The 17183-nt window shown below is 35.8% G+C and overlaps 1 protein-coding gene across 6 annotated transcripts; it reads right to left on the bottom strand.

Moving 5' to 3' along the window:
- Positions 1-148: 148 nt before the first annotated feature.
- LOC113290308 (phosphate transporter PHO1 homolog 8-like) lies at positions 149-4555 on the bottom strand. 6 transcript variants are annotated; one of them, XR_003331590.1, is made up of 15 exons: positions 4086-4555; positions 3891-3980; positions 3494-3595; positions 3288-3362; positions 2994-3177; positions 2643-2714; positions 2435-2564; positions 2105-2225; positions 1742-1999; positions 1543-1647; positions 1402-1446; positions 1163-1312; positions 805-1081; positions 588-724; positions 149-486 (listed from the first exon to the last, which is right to left on the bottom strand). XR_003331590.1 is itself a non-coding variant. In XM_026539924.1 (14 exons), exons 8-13 carry the CDS (start codon positions 1886-1888, stop codon positions 672-674), a joined length of 777 nt encoding a protein of 258 aa, XP_026395709.1. In that variant the 5' UTR covers positions 1889-1999; positions 2105-2225; positions 2435-2564; positions 2643-2714; positions 2994-3215; positions 3494-3595; positions 3891-3980; positions 4086-4523; the 3' UTR covers positions 149-486; positions 588-671. The 6 variants fall into 6 exon arrangements, 5 of the variants coding, with proteins under 5 accessions (XP_026395709.1, XP_026395713.1, XP_026395708.1 ...); XM_026539924.1 differs by lacking the exon at positions 3288-3362 and having other exon boundaries at positions 2994-3215; positions 4086-4523; XM_026539928.1 differs by lacking the exon at positions 3288-3362 and having other exon boundaries at positions 2994-3210; positions 4086-4523.
- Positions 4556-17183: the final 12628 nt, after the last annotated feature.

Raw genomic sequence — 17183 nt, 5'->3', positions numbered from 1 at the left:
GTCTTGCTCTAGAATTTTCGATGACGACGATGAGTGATGTAAACAGGTCTAAAGTGTCTGTCGGCCGCCCACTGTGCAGGGTGGTCATCTAGTCTTGAAATTACAAATCGAAGAAATTTAAGGAATCAGAGATTATGGATCAATTGAATGGCTATTAATAACCTGGCATTTAAAAAAAAAAATATTACAGTTATTTACAGAAAAAAAAAATGTTTCAAAATGTTTTTTTCTTAATTGGTGTAAATACACAAGTCGTGCAAAAGCACTCTGAGATAGGTACTATTCTAGCTCCCGAAACTTTTAATGTCACAGAAATTCTGCTTTGCTCACCGGTCAAACCCATGGTCAATCATGTTTTCCGGCCATTGTTTGATAGTACAATTTTACTCATCTTTATCTTCATCATCTTCATCATGGTTGAAAGGCAGTGGTACTGATTTGAATGCCCTATACTTACCCACATTGTTTAAATGCTCATTCTCCAACCTGATACATTAATCCACGTATATTTGGTACGATTCTCATTGTCATTCAAACAGAACTAAAACAGTCTATGAAATAAAAACAATGTGATTTATCGTACGAACCTGAAGAAATTCCATATCCCACGACGAATGATCTCTAAACAAGCAAAGATGGTGATCATAGCTTGCATATGTAGAAAAGGAAGTTTAAAGTTGAATATAGTTTGCAACCAGGCAAATCGAAGCAATATGTTCAATACCTGCATTCAAATTCCTTGATATTGTTAAACATTAAAACCTCTAGCTAGCATTTGAGAATTAGTGTCAGTCTAGAACTTACAATGGCTCCAAAGTATACACTTTGTTGTGGGACAAGAAGTTTCTCGCAAAAAACGGTTCTTAGGGTCCTTCTGGAAGAGTCCCCAGTCCATAACTATATCCCAGTAAGTGCTGACAACAGCCGAAATTACTGAACTGACCAATGCGAGTATGAACCATGTCATTGAGTTATTCAGTCTATAAGCTGTTCTAATGGCTTCACCAACTATGGTTGAGAAGTACTTTAATGCGTTATATCCTTCCACTGAGTTTTTCTCCTCAATTAAACGTCGAAGACACTGCAACATACAACATTTGGTCAAAGATATTTCATGGTATTTAGATACGTATATTTTTAGTAGAATGAAACAGGAACCAACCTGAAATACACGGAATGCATATGGTATTGAGGGTATGATGAAATTGAAAATTTTAAGAAGATCTGAATTTTTGCAAGTGCTATCCCTGGATATAAAACCTCCTCCACCATAGTAGCAGCTGTAGTGTTTAATACTTCTTAATGCTTCGACCTGCAAAAAAACACGAAGGTTTACTCGTGAACCAGTGTTGATGACTAAGCATTGTGAAATATAATTAGAATCAAGAAAAATGATCTTACCTGGCTAGTTAACTGGTCTGCCAAGAAAAAATCTGCTAGGAGAACCTGGGTTTAGGAGAGACATGCACATAGAAAACAATCAATAGATTGTTCGCTGCTATCGATATCGCTATATCAAAGGAATTCATTAGGATTGCTTACCTTGTAAAAAGGAGCACAAACACAATGGAACAAACACACAAGTAAGAAATATCGATTTGAGCGGTATGCAATGTTGAAGGGGCAAACTATAATGAGAACCACAAACTGCACAGAGCCACGGAGAGATATTTACATGTTAGTTCATCATTTGATTACTGTTGGATTGCATTAACTCGGAAAGAAAGAGATGGTATCTTACAGTAAGCAACATAAGAGGGAGCAACTCAGTTAGGATCTGAAAATCTTTGGTATGCTTGTCCATTTCCATGTCTAAGTTCATGAGTACGATTGACAACGCTAGTGTTGCTAGAACTGTGCTTATGAGGAAGACTTCCCCGTAGTCCATTCAGTTCTTTGCTTCAATCCAAATATAAATGGATAATTTACTCGGTAACGTCTCCAAGCGTAAACATCAATTGCATACATGAGCATATGAAGGACAACAAACCCAAAGAAGCTGCAAAATAGGAAAATGTAAATGCTGTTAAGAATATTTGACAAGAATTGAATAGATGCAGATTTTACTAAAAGCACGAGAACTACATTCTTGGATTGATTTTACCTATAAAGGGGAAATAGCGATTCCATATATAGAGTACTTCCTGGTGATCCTAATATGTTGCGAGCACGTACAACTGATATAAGAGATGCCAAGAGCGCTAATGCACATCCAGCAAAGAAACCTAAAACCACATTCAAACAGTTGCATGCACTTAGTGTCTACAGACGCATTCAATCCAAAGTAGTACATTAACAGAGACTGGCTATTGTAGAGCTGGCTAACTGTACCAGATTCTAACTTCAGTACTTGAAAATGAAAAGAAAATCTAACTTCAGTACTTGAAAACGAAAAGAAAATCTAAGTTCAGTACTTGAAAATGAATAATCATACCCAAAGAAAACGTAGTTCTATGCCTTTCTCTCTTTACTGCTGGTCTCACAATTCTTATGCCTTTCCTACGATTCGCGTTCGTAAAGTGCTTGATGAAGGTCGCTTCCACTCTCTCCATAAGCCGAGAAACCTATAAAAGTCAATTAGTTCGCACATTGGAGAATAGTACGTAAGACAAACATCACCAGAGTACTCTAAGCAAACATACCCCATCGTAATTGCCAATGTAGGAGTTGTCCACCATGTGCAAGTAAGATTTTGATGCGTTTCTTGAAGCGATCTACGTCAAAGTAAACCAAAAGGGATGAGTTAATTTTTGCATCATTCTTAAAGTTGTAGAGAGGATTTTGGATAAGTCGGTTCTTTTACAAAGCATGGATCAAATTAGCCAGGTATAAGAGTAAGTATTTATAGCTGAGATCCAACGGACCACTACCTCTTGATCCTATTCTTACTCAACCACGTTTACTGATCAACAACTTTGATCGTGGTTTACTAATTCCAACCCTTGATATCTTATCCTGGATAAACAGGGAAAAACAATCCGTAACTCTTATACCTGCAGATAATCCCCATGGTGTATAAAGTCTTGTTCGTATCATTTAAATCATCTCATAAGGAACTGAAACTTGATCATCATCGCCAGATGGGTTAGAAATTAACGTATCGGTTAACAGCGACGAACTGTCCATGGGGCAACAATTTTATTTTTTCCTCGGGGCAGCAAAATCTCAGGGCCGGCCCTGTTTGACACACAAGCATGTGAACTTTAACCACTGACCTAAGAAATACAGAGCCAGAGAATAAACATTACAGAACCAGACATCGACTGCCAAATTATTTAATCACTAACTGGTACTGGCTGTTGTCTCAGTCACGCCTTTGGTATAATTGTAGTTGAGAGACGAACAATCCACTTTGTGTTTAACTGTATCATAAGTAGTAGCCTAACTAAGCATCTAGTACAATTAACCACAGTTTGCAATCCTAGCATGATGAAAATATAAAATTGATTAAATACAAAGAAAATTAAGGTGGTTTAGGAGTAGAGAAATTTACCAGCTGGGAATCCAATTCTTTGAACAAGTTCACTTTTAGAAGTTTGTTCATCAGTTAAAAGTTGGCCCATTCTTGCTGCTTCTCTGTTTATCCTATCATTACCTGCGTTTCAAATGAAGACTCATGAATTTACTAGCACCAAAATTACAAAATCAATTCCTGCTTACAATATCGTTAAATGGGTATGTAGAATCCCAAAAGGTTGGGCTAACGCAAACGGATTTATCCTAAAAGGAAAGGAAAAACCTAAGCAAACGAATTAATTTTGTTGCAGCAAGATTTTTAATAATCTCTAAAAGAAAACCGAGGATTTATTTCACACTGAAATGTTTGATTGTGGAATCATGTAGTGTTTGGTATGTGCAATTTAAATAATATGCAATAAAAAGAAAATTACGAGTTCGGAGGAATCTATGGATCAGTTCTGCTTCTTCTTTCGTTATTACTTCTGTTTCTTCTTCTGTGGCAAAAGAGCAACCTTGCAAATCTGCATCGCACCAAATTAACTTAATTAACGAAGAAAGTATAATTTTATTTCTACCAGCACAAAAAATATACAAATCCATGGAGTAGAGAGAAAACTGACACCAACCTGGCAAGGCTCCGTGACTGCTCATTCTCTCCGTCAAGATTAAACCCTGATTTTGTCTTTGTAGAGATTCAGGCAATTGACCATCACAGATTATATCTAGATTATAAAGCAAAGTTCGGATAACTTAGGCAAGTTAAAGAGCAGTCCAGATTTATCTGGGAGGGAGATAAATCTATGGGGTGGTTTGTTCAACTTAGATATTAAACAGTGTTTTATTAATTATTGTTGCTCTAATTTCTCCTAATAAATGATATATTTCTTTTTTTCATTATAAATGTTCCATTGATTAATTTAATAAATACTTTTTTTTCATTAATATAAAGCTCTGGCGATTGGAAGCTAGAGTTTTGCAAGGGATTGGTCTCATCCATGGCTTTTCCGGTTTTTGATTTCTCCCATCTTTTCCATTTTCTCTTTTCTTTGCTTTTTACCACGTTATTTTTGTTTTTTTATCGGCTTTTTCTTCTTCCCTCGACTTAGGGTTTGCTGCTTAGGATTTTTGTAGCTTGTTTGCTTATCATGTCTGCATTTTCTCGTCCTGCTACCCGTTCCTCCCAGAAACCCTCGCCATCACCCGGTTTGCCTCCTTCTTCTTCTCAGCAATGTCAGGATTCACCTGTGGTTGATGCTGCTCAGAACGGGTTTTGCCATTGCCCTTTGAAAAATTCTGATAAATGCCGAGATGGAGTTAACGGAAGAGGGTATGCCAGGGGATCTATTATCCGTCATTTACAGGATATACACTTCTTCTCGGAGTTCAACAAGGACACACACAAAGACCTCATCTCTAGAGATTTGCAGACTTTTTGTGCTTGGGAAGAACTGCTCCTGCAGTTGTGAATGTGGCTTTGCTCCAAATGCATGACTCTGCATGCTTGGAGGTCATCCTGTAAAGGCTCTGAAGGTGTTCATGGTAATGTTATCGCTGGCCCCTTCAATGGTACTTCCACGGACTTCCTCATTCACGGTGTTGACAGGCCAGCTATGGCAGACTCGCCTATTTCGGTTTCAGCTGAAGCATCAGTAGAGGCCAATTCAATCAGGCTTGAGAATGACACTGTGATGGATGAGGCTTTCTCCTTGTCTCCTGACTTGCTCAATGCTGTCTTCCAAAGGCAGTTTTCCACCGTGAACAACATCCCTTTCAAGTGCGGGTTAGCCTTTTCCCGTACCTCGAAGGAGTGTCTTGACTGTGTGCTTCGTAAGCCATCTGACTTGACTGGTTGGATACGTTTATTGCTTCTACCAATCTGCACACTTTCGCGTTTTCGTGCCAAAAGTTCAGCTGAAGAACGATCGAGCAATAGGAAGCGCCTTCAAATTGCTGTCATTCAGCAGGCTCTCTTGGTTTGGAAGGAGCCTGGGGGATGTTACACGCTGATCTCTAAGCTACTTCAACAGCCTTGCCATCAGCGCTCTCAACGGGACAACAAGAAGAAACCAGAGTTTGCAAACTTGGATGCTTTCCGGAAGAAGATTGGTTTTGGACACTATGCTGCAGCGATTCACGTCTTGTCTTCGAACGGGATTTCTCCTCGCAGTGAGGATACGCTGGCTGAACTTCAATCTAAGCATCCAGCAGCGCCACCACCTTCTATTCCAGAAGATGACTTCGTTTGCGACCCTGTCATGGTCGATTCAAGGGTTGTTTGGGGGTCAATCAAGAGTTTCCCTCGTGATACTTCTTGCGGGTGCAATGGTTTGCATGCACAATACTTAGTCGACGCGATGAGTGGTGCCGCTGCAGCAGTTGCAGAAGATTTGTTGGCTTCGATTACTGGGGTGGTGAACCTTTGGTTGGCAGGCAAGTGCCCTGAGGTTTTAGGTGAGCTTATTGCTAGTGCACCTCTTACGCCTCTTCTCAAACCTGGGGGCTGGCTTAGGCCTATAGCTGTCGGTACTATCTGGCGCCGTTTGGTCTCTAAGATGGCTGCCTCCTCCGTCGGTAAAGCCATGTCATCTTACTTAGGCGACCATCAATTTGGAGTTGGGGTGCCGGTTGGAGGGGAAAGTATTCTTCACGCAGTGAACGGGTTGCTAGAGTTGAGAGGACACTCCGATAAGATGTCAATGATGCTTATTGACTTTTCGAATGCCTTTAACTTGGTTTGCAGATCTCACCTTATCAGAGAGGTCCGGCTTCATTGTCCAGGTATTTCTCGTTGGGTTGAATTTTGTTATGCTAGGCCAACCAAACTTTACTACGACCAGTACATCCTTTCTTCAGCACTTGGGGTTCAGCAAGGGGATCCTCTCGGGCCCCTCTTGTTTGCTTTGACTCTTCATCCCCTCGTGAAGTCCATTGCTTCTCGATGTAAGCTCGATTTGCACGCTTGGTACCTTGACGATGGTACGATCATTGGTGATACCCTGGAGGTTTCCAAGGCTTTGAGTATTATTGCTTCCGAAGGACCGAGTAGGGGCCTACATCTTAACATCAAAAAGACTGAAGTCTTTTAGCCTACTTTTGATCCTCGTAGCATTGCTGAAGGTGTTTTCCCCAAGAACATTTGCAGGCCCTGCAAGGGAGTTAAGCTTTTGGGTGGTCCTGTGAGTCTGGATTTGGATTTCATGAGTGATATGATGCTAAGTAGGGTGAACAAGACTATTCAGCTTATGTCCGCTATCAAAAAACTCAAAGACCCTAAGAGTGAGATGTTGCTCCTTCGTAACTGTGTTGGTGTTTCCAGGTTATATTTTGCCATGCGTACCACCAATCCTGCGGCCCTTCAACAGGCTTCCGACTTTTTTGACGATCACTTACTTAAGTACTTGAGGTTGTTAATCACGGGGGATGGAGCTGGGTTTGGGACTTTGCAGCAGAGATTAGCTACCCTTCCTATTAAGGACGGAGGCCTCGGTATATACACTATGTCAGGTACTCTCACTTACTGTTACCTTGCTTCTCAGAGTCATACTATGTCCGTACGTAGAGTGATTCTTGGTAGCTTGTTCTCAACGGACACTGGTGTTGCTTATCAGTTGGCTCTTCAGAACTTCGTTCAGGTTTGTGGTTTGCCTTCAACTTATTGCGTCGATGACACTGCCCCCCCTTCCATGCACTCCCTGGAAGTCACTTATTTTGATGCAGTTAAGAAGCGAATCCCAGCCTATGGACATTTTTGGCGATCATGCGCTCCACTGTGCCAAAGATGTTGGTCTTAAGTTTCGTCATGACTTAGTCCGTGATATAATAGCTGACATTTTTTACAAAGCTGGTGTTCATGCGCGCAAAGAGGCTGCCTTGGGGTTGGTGTCATAGAATAACAAAGATCTTCGCCCAGCTGATATCTTGGTGCTCAATTGGGAAAACGGCAAGGATGTGTGTATGGATGTCACATGTGTTTCACCTTTCGCTGGCGATGGTGTTCGTGCTTTCGTCCCAGGCCAGGCTATTTCGAGGGCTGTTTCACGCAAGCGTAATAAATACTTGGGTGAATGTGAATCGCATGGTTACGGCTTAGGTGTTTTGGCTTTCACTACTCTAGGGGATCTTAGTGAGGATTTTATTTGTTTTTTCAAGCGTCTTAAGAATTGCTTAATTAGTAATGATGTTGGTAGTGGCTTAGGTTTTTTTATTTTTCATAAATTGGGTGTTGCTATTCAAAATGGAGTTGGTGCCCAGCTTGTTGCTCGGTTGCCGACCAAAAACTCCTTTGTGTAATTGATATTTTTTCTAATAAAAAAATTGATGATATATAAAAAAAAAATTAATATAAATAATTTTGATAAAAATAATATTATTAGACATTAATGGGGGTAGTAGGTGGTGCAAGCAGTAGAAGTCCTTAGAAAGTGGTGAGGCGGAAACATTAGTGGTGGTCAAGGGCGGAGCTAAGCTCAATTGTAATTATTCTTCGTATTTTTATCATAAAATGGGATACAAAGTCCATTTTGCACCTGCAACTTGCCCCATTTCTAAAAATCCTGGCTCCGCCCCAGGTGGTGGAAGAAGTAGTGGCGTTGGAAGCTAATGAGTAGTGGTGGAAAATATAGTTCTGTGTCATTATAATATGGATAACGTTGTATCGTGAAAGAAGTGGTTGGCGGTTTTTAGCACGATCGATAAAGACATGTGTCATATATTGAAATAAATGAATTGATGACCTAATTTTGTTCAATTTAAAATTCATACATGGGATTTGTGAATTAATATTAGAACTAATCGACAACTTAGCCTAGATAAAGAGCGGTCAGGATGCATTCTAGGGAAAGATAAATCAATGGTTGTGGTTTGCTCTAATTAAAATTAATAATTATGAGTATTTTATTAATTAGTTTCACATTAATCTCTCATAATGAATAATGTATTATATCTTCATCATTAAATGTCCTCTTAATTAATCTAATAAATATGTATTTTTAAATTATATATAATTTTAATAAAAATTATATCAATAAAAATTCGTGGTTAGTAGTGGAAGAAGAAGTGGTTGATAGAAGCGGTGGTGGTGGAGGGGATAATCTCAATGGTGGTGGAAAATATAATGTCGATGGGTGGTTTTATAGTGGTGATGTTGGGGAATAGTCGTGGACATTATTAGTTCTGTATATTTACAACATAAGCAACATTTTATCATGAAAGATGTAGTCATCACGATTGATAAAAATAGATATCATATTTTGAGGATGATACCATACCATTTAGAAAAAAATAATCATAACTGCTGGATTACGTAAATGGTACCCCTGCTACCTTTAGTACCCAGTTCTATAAATCATGGTTCTAACCGTTAATATAAAATTGATTGCAATACAACATAGTATATAATAATGAAAAATATATAATGCAATAAATTAATCAATGACCTAATTTTGGAAAATTTAGGCAAGGCAAAGGATGCTCTGTATTCATTCTTGGGAAAGCTAAATTTAAGGTTGTGGCTCTTCACAAAAATAACGCCCGAAATTGAAAATTAGAATTACATCCAATGGTCCTAATTTTCTTAGCATATCATTAAGGTCTCATTAATTTCTGATCTTTCTTAGCATATCATTAAGGTCTCATTAATTTCCGATCATAAATGTTGTATTAATCTCCTATAATAAATTGATATGTTATTATCTTAACTAATAAATAAATAATAATAATAACAATAGTATTAGTGGTTGTCTGGTGTTTGTGAATGGTGGTGGAGGATGGGGGTGGAAGAAATAATAGTAGTGTGGTTCTTATGATGCCGGTGGGTGTTGCATCGTGGACAATTTTAATCATGTTACTTAATATAAATTCAGTTACATTACTAAAAAAAGTGGTGATTTATAAGTATTAAGAACATATGTAACTTTATGTGGTCACAACATATGACTGTTACATATTTTTATCGAGCCCGTGAATGTTTTGGCTAATTAGATTATATAAGTGGCGGTCCAGATTTGTATTTGCAATAGATAAATTCATGCATGATATATCTGTTCAATAAACTGAAGTGATTGTGCAATATTTGGGTAAATTCAGTTTTTATTTGCTATAATAAATTTATCTCTCATGAAATTAAGTTTCAAGGTTCGTCAAAATCGTTTCTATGCTACATGTAAAAGAAATATTTTTCTTTACTATGGATATTTTCCAAAGTTTTCGATTCTTTGGATTTTGTTAATTTTCATTACGTATTTAGAAATTTTGGTAATATTTGAATTAATTTTTGAGTAATCGTTATAAGTTAGAATATTCGACTGCAATAGTTAGGGTGTTGTTAAATTCTTCCTCTAATTATATTGTACTTATATTTGATTCGACATGAGTTTGGATATCATTGAGTCTCTTCAATAAAGTGGTATAGTTCAACTTTAAACTTTTCTTTTACCACATTCAATTTACAATGATTTTAGATTTATACTTATTGTGTTTTTTATAGATCGGTATTTGTAGTGCTTGATAGATGACCCATTTTTAGGTTCATGTTTTGGATGCAAACCGTATGAATGAGAACAATTGAATCTAAAAATTGGTTTACACCTTATAGGTGATGAAGGAAGTGTCCGCAAATATATGCTGGAGGATTCAATCTTCTACATGAGTACCATTTTACCCTTTCACTTTGGATACCAAACCAAGTTTTTAGTTATTATTTTTTGATACCATACGTAGAAATAGTGATTGAAATAAATTTAAGAAACAACTAATAAAAAATTGAAAGGAATCTTCATAATTAAAAGAAACTTAAAACATAGATAACGAATAGAGATACTTACAAAGTAGTCTTTTATTCCTTAATAGAGATAGCACACCAAACAACTTCAAACTCACACTTAGAACATGAAAATACTCACAAACTATCACTCTCAAAGCAGGAAACACTCAGAAACTTTCACTCTCAAACTCATAGACAATGACTCTTGAAAACTAAAAACTTGCCCTTTTCCCTTTCACTTAATGGATATTTATATAGGGGGAAGTTTGCAAAAAACAAAAGAGATAGGATTTTCTTTTTTGAGAATCCTATCTATAATTTAAACAACCTATAAGTGGTAGACAAGTGGGAGACATAATCCAAGGTGGCAATCTTGGACAAGATTTATCTTTTTCCCTTTTTTTGAATAATAATTAACTTTTCACTTTTACTTTTTTGAAGCAAATACGTGTCCTTGATAAATGTTGATAAATGTTGATCCTGCTTCTTGTTGATAAATGTTGACCAATGTTGATCCTGGAGTCGATCCTGCTTCTTGTTGATAAATGTTGACCAATAATTTTTTCTTTTTAGGATTTTCCTAATTTCTTCGAATTATTAGAACCCTAGATTATTCCAAAGCAATCATCACCATTTGCATGTAGGTCTTTTGTACTTTCCGATTTTATTTCTTCTTCCTCCAAGGTTTTTGAAGAAGACGGTTGGGAACCCAAATCTTCGCTATCAAGTGCCTCTAAAATTTGTTTCTTGAATTCCTCTTTAGACAAGTCCCCATGCCTATGCTTTAGTGCGAGAATGTGGGTTGAGAATTCCATCGGCATTGAGGAGGTCGATGACGATACCATAAGTTGGGCTGCAACAAACTGCATGTTAAATGTAGATGGTTGTAGATGTGATGCATTATATCTGTCCCACCATTTGATATATAATTGCCTTTCTAAGTAAGGGATATAATCCCATTCAGGATCATTATCTTGCGGAATTGAATAATTCCATCTTAGAATCCATGGGATTTCATACAGAATAAAGAACCACCGCATTAATCGTCTTATATCATATGATTGGCTATTAGCCTTGATAAATTTATTTAACATATCTGCAATATATGCAGGTAAAATCTCCGGGCACGACCCCCAGATACATCCATGCTCTGAACCAATTTGGCAGCTCCTTGATTGTACTTAGTTTAAAACCAATATACCAGGAATGAAAGAATCTCTGATTTTGATAGCAAAATATATGTGTCCATGCTTTAATATAATCAGTATAATTATATGATCGAGGTTTAGTATGGGGGTGATCATTGAATTATCTCGATCCATGAGGGTTCATTCCCCAATCTCGGTATGATAATACCTTAAGAATAACAAGCTTGGAGAATTGAGGAGGACCATTACCAGTACCATTTGATGTATTATGTGTTAGAAGGATGGATCATGTTTCTAGGAGTATTGTTTCATAAAACTCTCTAGTTTTACCATAATGTGGTAAAATATGATCTTTTAAGTACATTCTTGCAACTTCTGCAGGATCTCTGGTGGTATGTTCTGTTTCTATCGCCAAAAGAGGTAGCGATGTGGACATTATATATGATGACTTTTCTTCTGATGCAGAATATTGTTTTCCCTTATATGGATTTCCTTTAATTATAATAGGATTATTTTTGTTCCTTTTATTAGGAGATGGATATATATAGTATTACTTAGTTATGGCGTGGGAGTGCCACATGGTAGTAATTTTTAAAGTTACTACTCTATTATACGGTTATTAACTGCTTGATATCAGCTCAGATGTACACATTTCTGTATTTTTTGTATTAATTTTTTCTAATGGACATTTGTTCCGCGCACTTATTATTTTCATTTAAGGTCATGATTTGGTGTTCCTACTTACACTTCAATTTAACGTCGGAATTTAGATCAGCAACTTAAGCACGACTTTTATTGGAACTTCTTATGAATATTTGTGGATGCAATAAAACTTTGCCCAGTTAAATGATTGTTTTACGCATTACGTAGCTAACTAGTAACTATAGTGTTTTTGTATTTGTATTTCTGTTTCCTTTTCTATATTAATGAATAAAATAAAATGCTCTAACTTTTAATTTTCATGTTACCGTGACTAAAATAATTTATGTAACAACATCAGAAACAACGACTCATACAACAAATAAATCAAAATTCCGGTATCTTATGCCTTATTAACAAGTGAACATGTCCGTGCCGTTACGGCACGGGTTAAACCCTAGTATATATATATAGAACCCTAGTTTGGGTAATGTCCTAAATTAGATTCGGATACTTCCATCTAGTGTAGTATGATAAGGGCAACCTGACGCGTATGATAAGGTCAACCTGACGCTAATGGTAAAAAAATTAAACTACCTTTCAGATTCAAAATTAGACCGAGAAAAATACGGTTTAGTCAAAACGGGTTGGTGTAAGAATACACCCTCTCAAATTGTAAACTCCCAAGTTCCCTATATTCTAAGATTACTAGAAAGATTATCTCCAACCAGTTCAAGTTTAGATTACCATTGTAATCCACTCCACCTGTATTTATTTTATTAGTTGGACATTTTTTCATTTTTTATCACAACGAGAACCTCTAACTCGAGAATGGATAAGGAGAGAAGCCAAGGGTTAACTATCCTTGGCTCTAGCCCCCACTAAAACTACTAGAACGCCCTTATATTTATCTTAAGTTTTATAATTATTTCACCTTCTATTTTAAACTTAGTCCAATAAAACCCTTATATTTATATTAAAAATATTTTAGCATCCCTCATTTTAAATTTTGAATTTGTCACTGTCTAGATAATAGGATGTCTTAATAATTAACTCATTATAGCATCCTCACATTGTGCTTTACATCTCGAGAATTATTTTTGACAAAAAGTGTAAAAATCCTATCTGGCTAATTGGAGATATTCAGATTAGTCCAGAGTGATTTAAAATGTCAGCAATTTTTTTTTCGATGAAAAGCTTATATTTCGTAAATCAAATAATATAGTACAAAATATTTACAACGTCATCTTTATCAAAAGCATTAGACAATATACCTGATTTACTAAATTTTTTCCCTAATGTGCAAAGATAAATGTTTAAGACTCTTGATTCTTGCTTCCTTAGCTATACTATCCGACGCTGAATTGTATTTTCTGCTAATGTATCTTACCTTATCTTGTGGAAGCGCACCCAGAACCGCCTCAACTTCTTTAATTGTGTTTTTAACTTCGCACGATATTTCTTTACACTTCTTGTTAATGAAGTCGGCAATACATTTGCAATCTGTGATAATTGAAACAGTAGATAGAATATTATCTCTTAATCAAGAAGTAGATTTTAACATTTCTTTTGCTTCTGCATGAACTGCTGTCATTGCTTTATCTGTGCCCACTTCGATATGCGTGCATTCTCATTGATATACTGAAAATAAGATAAACACAAATCTCATTGATAGGTATTCTTTCTTGAAAGCAACATCTATAAATATTATCCAATCCGTTGTTAAAGACGCCTAATTTGGAGTTGACAAAACTCCATTTCTAGATAAAGGATTTCTCGGGATAGTAATTGAACATGTTGAGTATAAAAAATTATTTATCTGCTCTATCAACATTGCCGGGTTCAGATAATTTATTTCGAAAACGAGTGAGTATATGTGCTTCCAAATAAACCATAGTATGGTAGCAATCTTGTCGGATATTTGAGCAGTATTCGGATCCTCTATCCAGCTTTTGACCCAGCTACTTATTGCGTCTATGAAAGGTGGGTTGTTAATATGGCTCAAAGATAAACCAAACCAAACCAAATGTCTCTTGCAAAGGGACACAATCTGAAAAGATGTTGTTAGTTTTCTTACACTTGAGAGTTATACATCTGACAGTCTGCAGAGATGTTGGTCATATGTTGTAGTCTACTTGAAGTTGGTAAAGCTTTCTAAACTAATTTCCAAATGAATAATTTAATTCTTGAAATTGTTTTAATTTTCCATAATTTCTTCCACAGAAAATTATCCATAATGTCATTTTCTTGTCCCTAATTGATAAGAAAATTATAAATATTTTTCACTGGAAATGCTCCTGAAGAGTGAAGCCTCCACCTTGACCTTGTCTTTATCTCCTCTTTGAGTCGAGATTGGAAGGATTTTTTCCTTTAATTGCCGGAGTGAAATAATCGTCTAATTTTTCAAGATCCCAAGCATTTTCTGGTGTAATTAGCTCTTTTACCGTTTGGAATTTGATCCACTCTATCCGATGGTTTTTTAATTATGTCTTCATTGGGAGTCCATCTGTCTTCCCATATTTTGGCTGACTCCCCATTTTTAATTTGCCACATAAAGTTACCTTTTATAAGGTCCATGCCTTTTTGGATACTAGTCAAAATCCAAGAAGGGTTAGATGATCTAGAAAATTCTAGAGGATTAGAGTTTGGACAATATTTTTCTTTTGAAAGTCTGACCCATAATTGATCTGGTTCAGAGATTAGTCTACTGGTGTGGGTTTTTAATTCCTAACGCCCCTTGAGATATGGGTTTGCAGATACCAGTCCAAGCTTTTATGTAACCACCCTGTCTTTTAACCCTTCCACCAAAAATTTATTTAAATCATGTCCAATTGATCTAACGTTTCTTTTGGTCAACAATTTTAACTTTTAAACAAAAGTAATTTAGAAACAATTTGTCTTTCAAACCAAGCACCCAAGATTCAAAAAATTTATATATTCGAAAATATCCTTCCGAGATCTACAAAAAGAGTGCTCATGTGACTATCAAATTTTAGTTTTTGCTTCATCATTAGACTAAGATACTTACATTTGGTGTAGTATGATAAGGGGCAACTTAACGCCAATGGAAAAAACTAAACTACCATTCGGATTCAAAATTAAAGCAAGGGAGACTATTAGATTGGGGTTTGATAAAAGTACGAACTAGAATGTACTATTTAATTATGGTGCGCTTTCTACGTCCTTCATGTAAGAATACATCCTTTCAAATTATAAACTCCAAAATTTCCCATATTTTAAGACTACTAGAAAGATTATCTCCAACCGGTTCCATTTGTATTTTATCTTATTATTTAAAGATTTTTTTTTCTTTTTTAACTTTGATTTCATTGGTTAGAATTTATAGCTCGATTTATCACATCCTCCACGAGAACCTCTAACTACAAAATGGATTATATGATGTGTTAAGAGCTTCTCCAATGGAATGTTTGTGAAGAAAAAGTCTTCATCCACGTAGGATACACAACCATTTTTATAAAGATCATCTCCAACCCATTGATGTGAGGATGATGTGGAAAAAAAAAAGTTAGAAAAAAAGTTGGACATCCTCTAAGTGAACTTCTAGTTTTAGACATTCACTTAGAGGATGTGTTCTCGTCCTAGTCATACTTTTGTTAATAAAAATCAAGTGTGAATTCGTTCACACTCCTTAACGAGTGTATATTTCACATTTCAATCTCTACCCTTGATTTAATTTAGGGAGTTATGTAACGAGGGCCGTGATTCTAAACATGGAGGGTAACGGGATCATCAGTTAAATAATCGACCAATCAGAAGAATATGTGAAATACACACTCGTTAGAGGAGTGTGAACAGATTTGGACACATAAAAATCATTATAAACAAAAATTGGAAATAATTTTAACCAATTATATACCTACAAATAAGTAAAAGAAAGATACAACACTTTATGGGTTGGAGATAATATTTATTTTCTCCTAATATTTAGGATTTTATACCTAGAAGATGTCTTAAAAGTGGTGCCACATAGGAAACATCCACATTTACCATTAAAGAAGCTCTAATAACTAACTCACCACAACATCCTCATATTATGCTTCACATCTCCGTTGGAGAATTATTTTTGACAAAAAGTGTAAAAATCTTATATGGCTAAAATTTAGGAGTTTGGTATTGTCTCATTGGAGATGCTCCTAGTCGTGACTTTTTGCAGGTTAGTCCAAAGTGACTTAAAATATCAGCAATTTTAAAAAATAGATATATAAATAATTTAGAAACAATTTGTCTTTCAAACCGCTCGTCTAAAATTCACAAATTTTATATATTCGGACATTTACTTCCTAGATTTACAAAAAGAGTACTCATATAACTATCAATTTTAATTTTCGCTTCATCATTATCTGTACACATACACAAAATTCCTATAAGTCATTTTCACATGTGCATCACTTTGTATACACCTACAAGAAATTGATATTTCATACCCTACACAAACCAAATATTTCATGAAAAACTACACAGGTGCAACAATATATAAACCTTTGCAAAACATGCATAAAACCGATCATAACCACACACAAACTTACTTTTTAACCACACACAAACTTACTTTTTAATGAGACTTACACGATACACCAATATGTACTACAAAACATGCATTGCATCAGTCATTCATACCCACACACAATTTTTTCATGGAAAATACATTGGTTTACCAATATGTATATCCCTATAAAACGCGGAACAAATAAACAATATTAGCTATAAACGAATCTATTTCATGGAATTACATTGGTGAACCAGTTTGGACACACCTACCCATATCATAAAAATAACTTGGATACCTATATAGATTTGAACCATCAACCTACGCAAACTTTGCGGGCTTGGGCACTCTACTATTTTGATCTTATTAGTCGCTAAAGATAAACAATAAAAAGAATCAACATCTGCACAATTATTTGCACATTAACAATCAATATGTGTACAAATATCTACTCGTGTGGATCCAAAACATGTATATCCATGTGTACAAGTTCATCTTCGATAAGATTAATAATCAACATGTGTACAATTAAGTGCAGATTAACAATCACCAAGAACAATTACAACGTACAATAATGTGCATATGATTTTGATAGATGTCATGAAGTGAAAATGTTAGAGCGTCCTTCCAATATGAATTTTCTTAACTTCATTGTTTGAAATAAATGAGT

Source organism: Papaver somniferum, chromosome 1, assembly GCF_003573695.1.
Source record: "Papaver somniferum cultivar HN1 chromosome 1, ASM357369v1, whole genome shotgun sequence".
NCBI classification, from domain to species: domain Eukaryota; kingdom Viridiplantae; phylum Streptophyta; class Magnoliopsida; order Ranunculales; family Papaveraceae; genus Papaver; species Papaver somniferum.
The sequence above is the reverse complement of the archived record's forward strand: the minus strand, read 5'-3'. Positions and strand labels throughout refer to the sequence as shown.

Bases quoted from the DNA above. Each gene is read 5' to 3' on its own strand.
- LOC113290308 (XM_026539924.1), bottom strand. From the start codon at position 1,888: ATGGACTACGGGGAAGTCTTCCTCATAAGCACAGTTCTAGCAACACTA. The intron at 1,313-1,401 runs GTAAGATCATTT...GTTTTTTTGCAG, and splicing joins CAGACCAGTTAACTAGCCAG to GTCGAAGCATTAAGAAGTAT. The intron at 1,082-1,162 runs GTTGGTTCCTGT...TGTATGTTGCAG, and splicing joins ATGCATTCCGTGTATTTCAG to TGTCTTCGACGTTTAATTGA.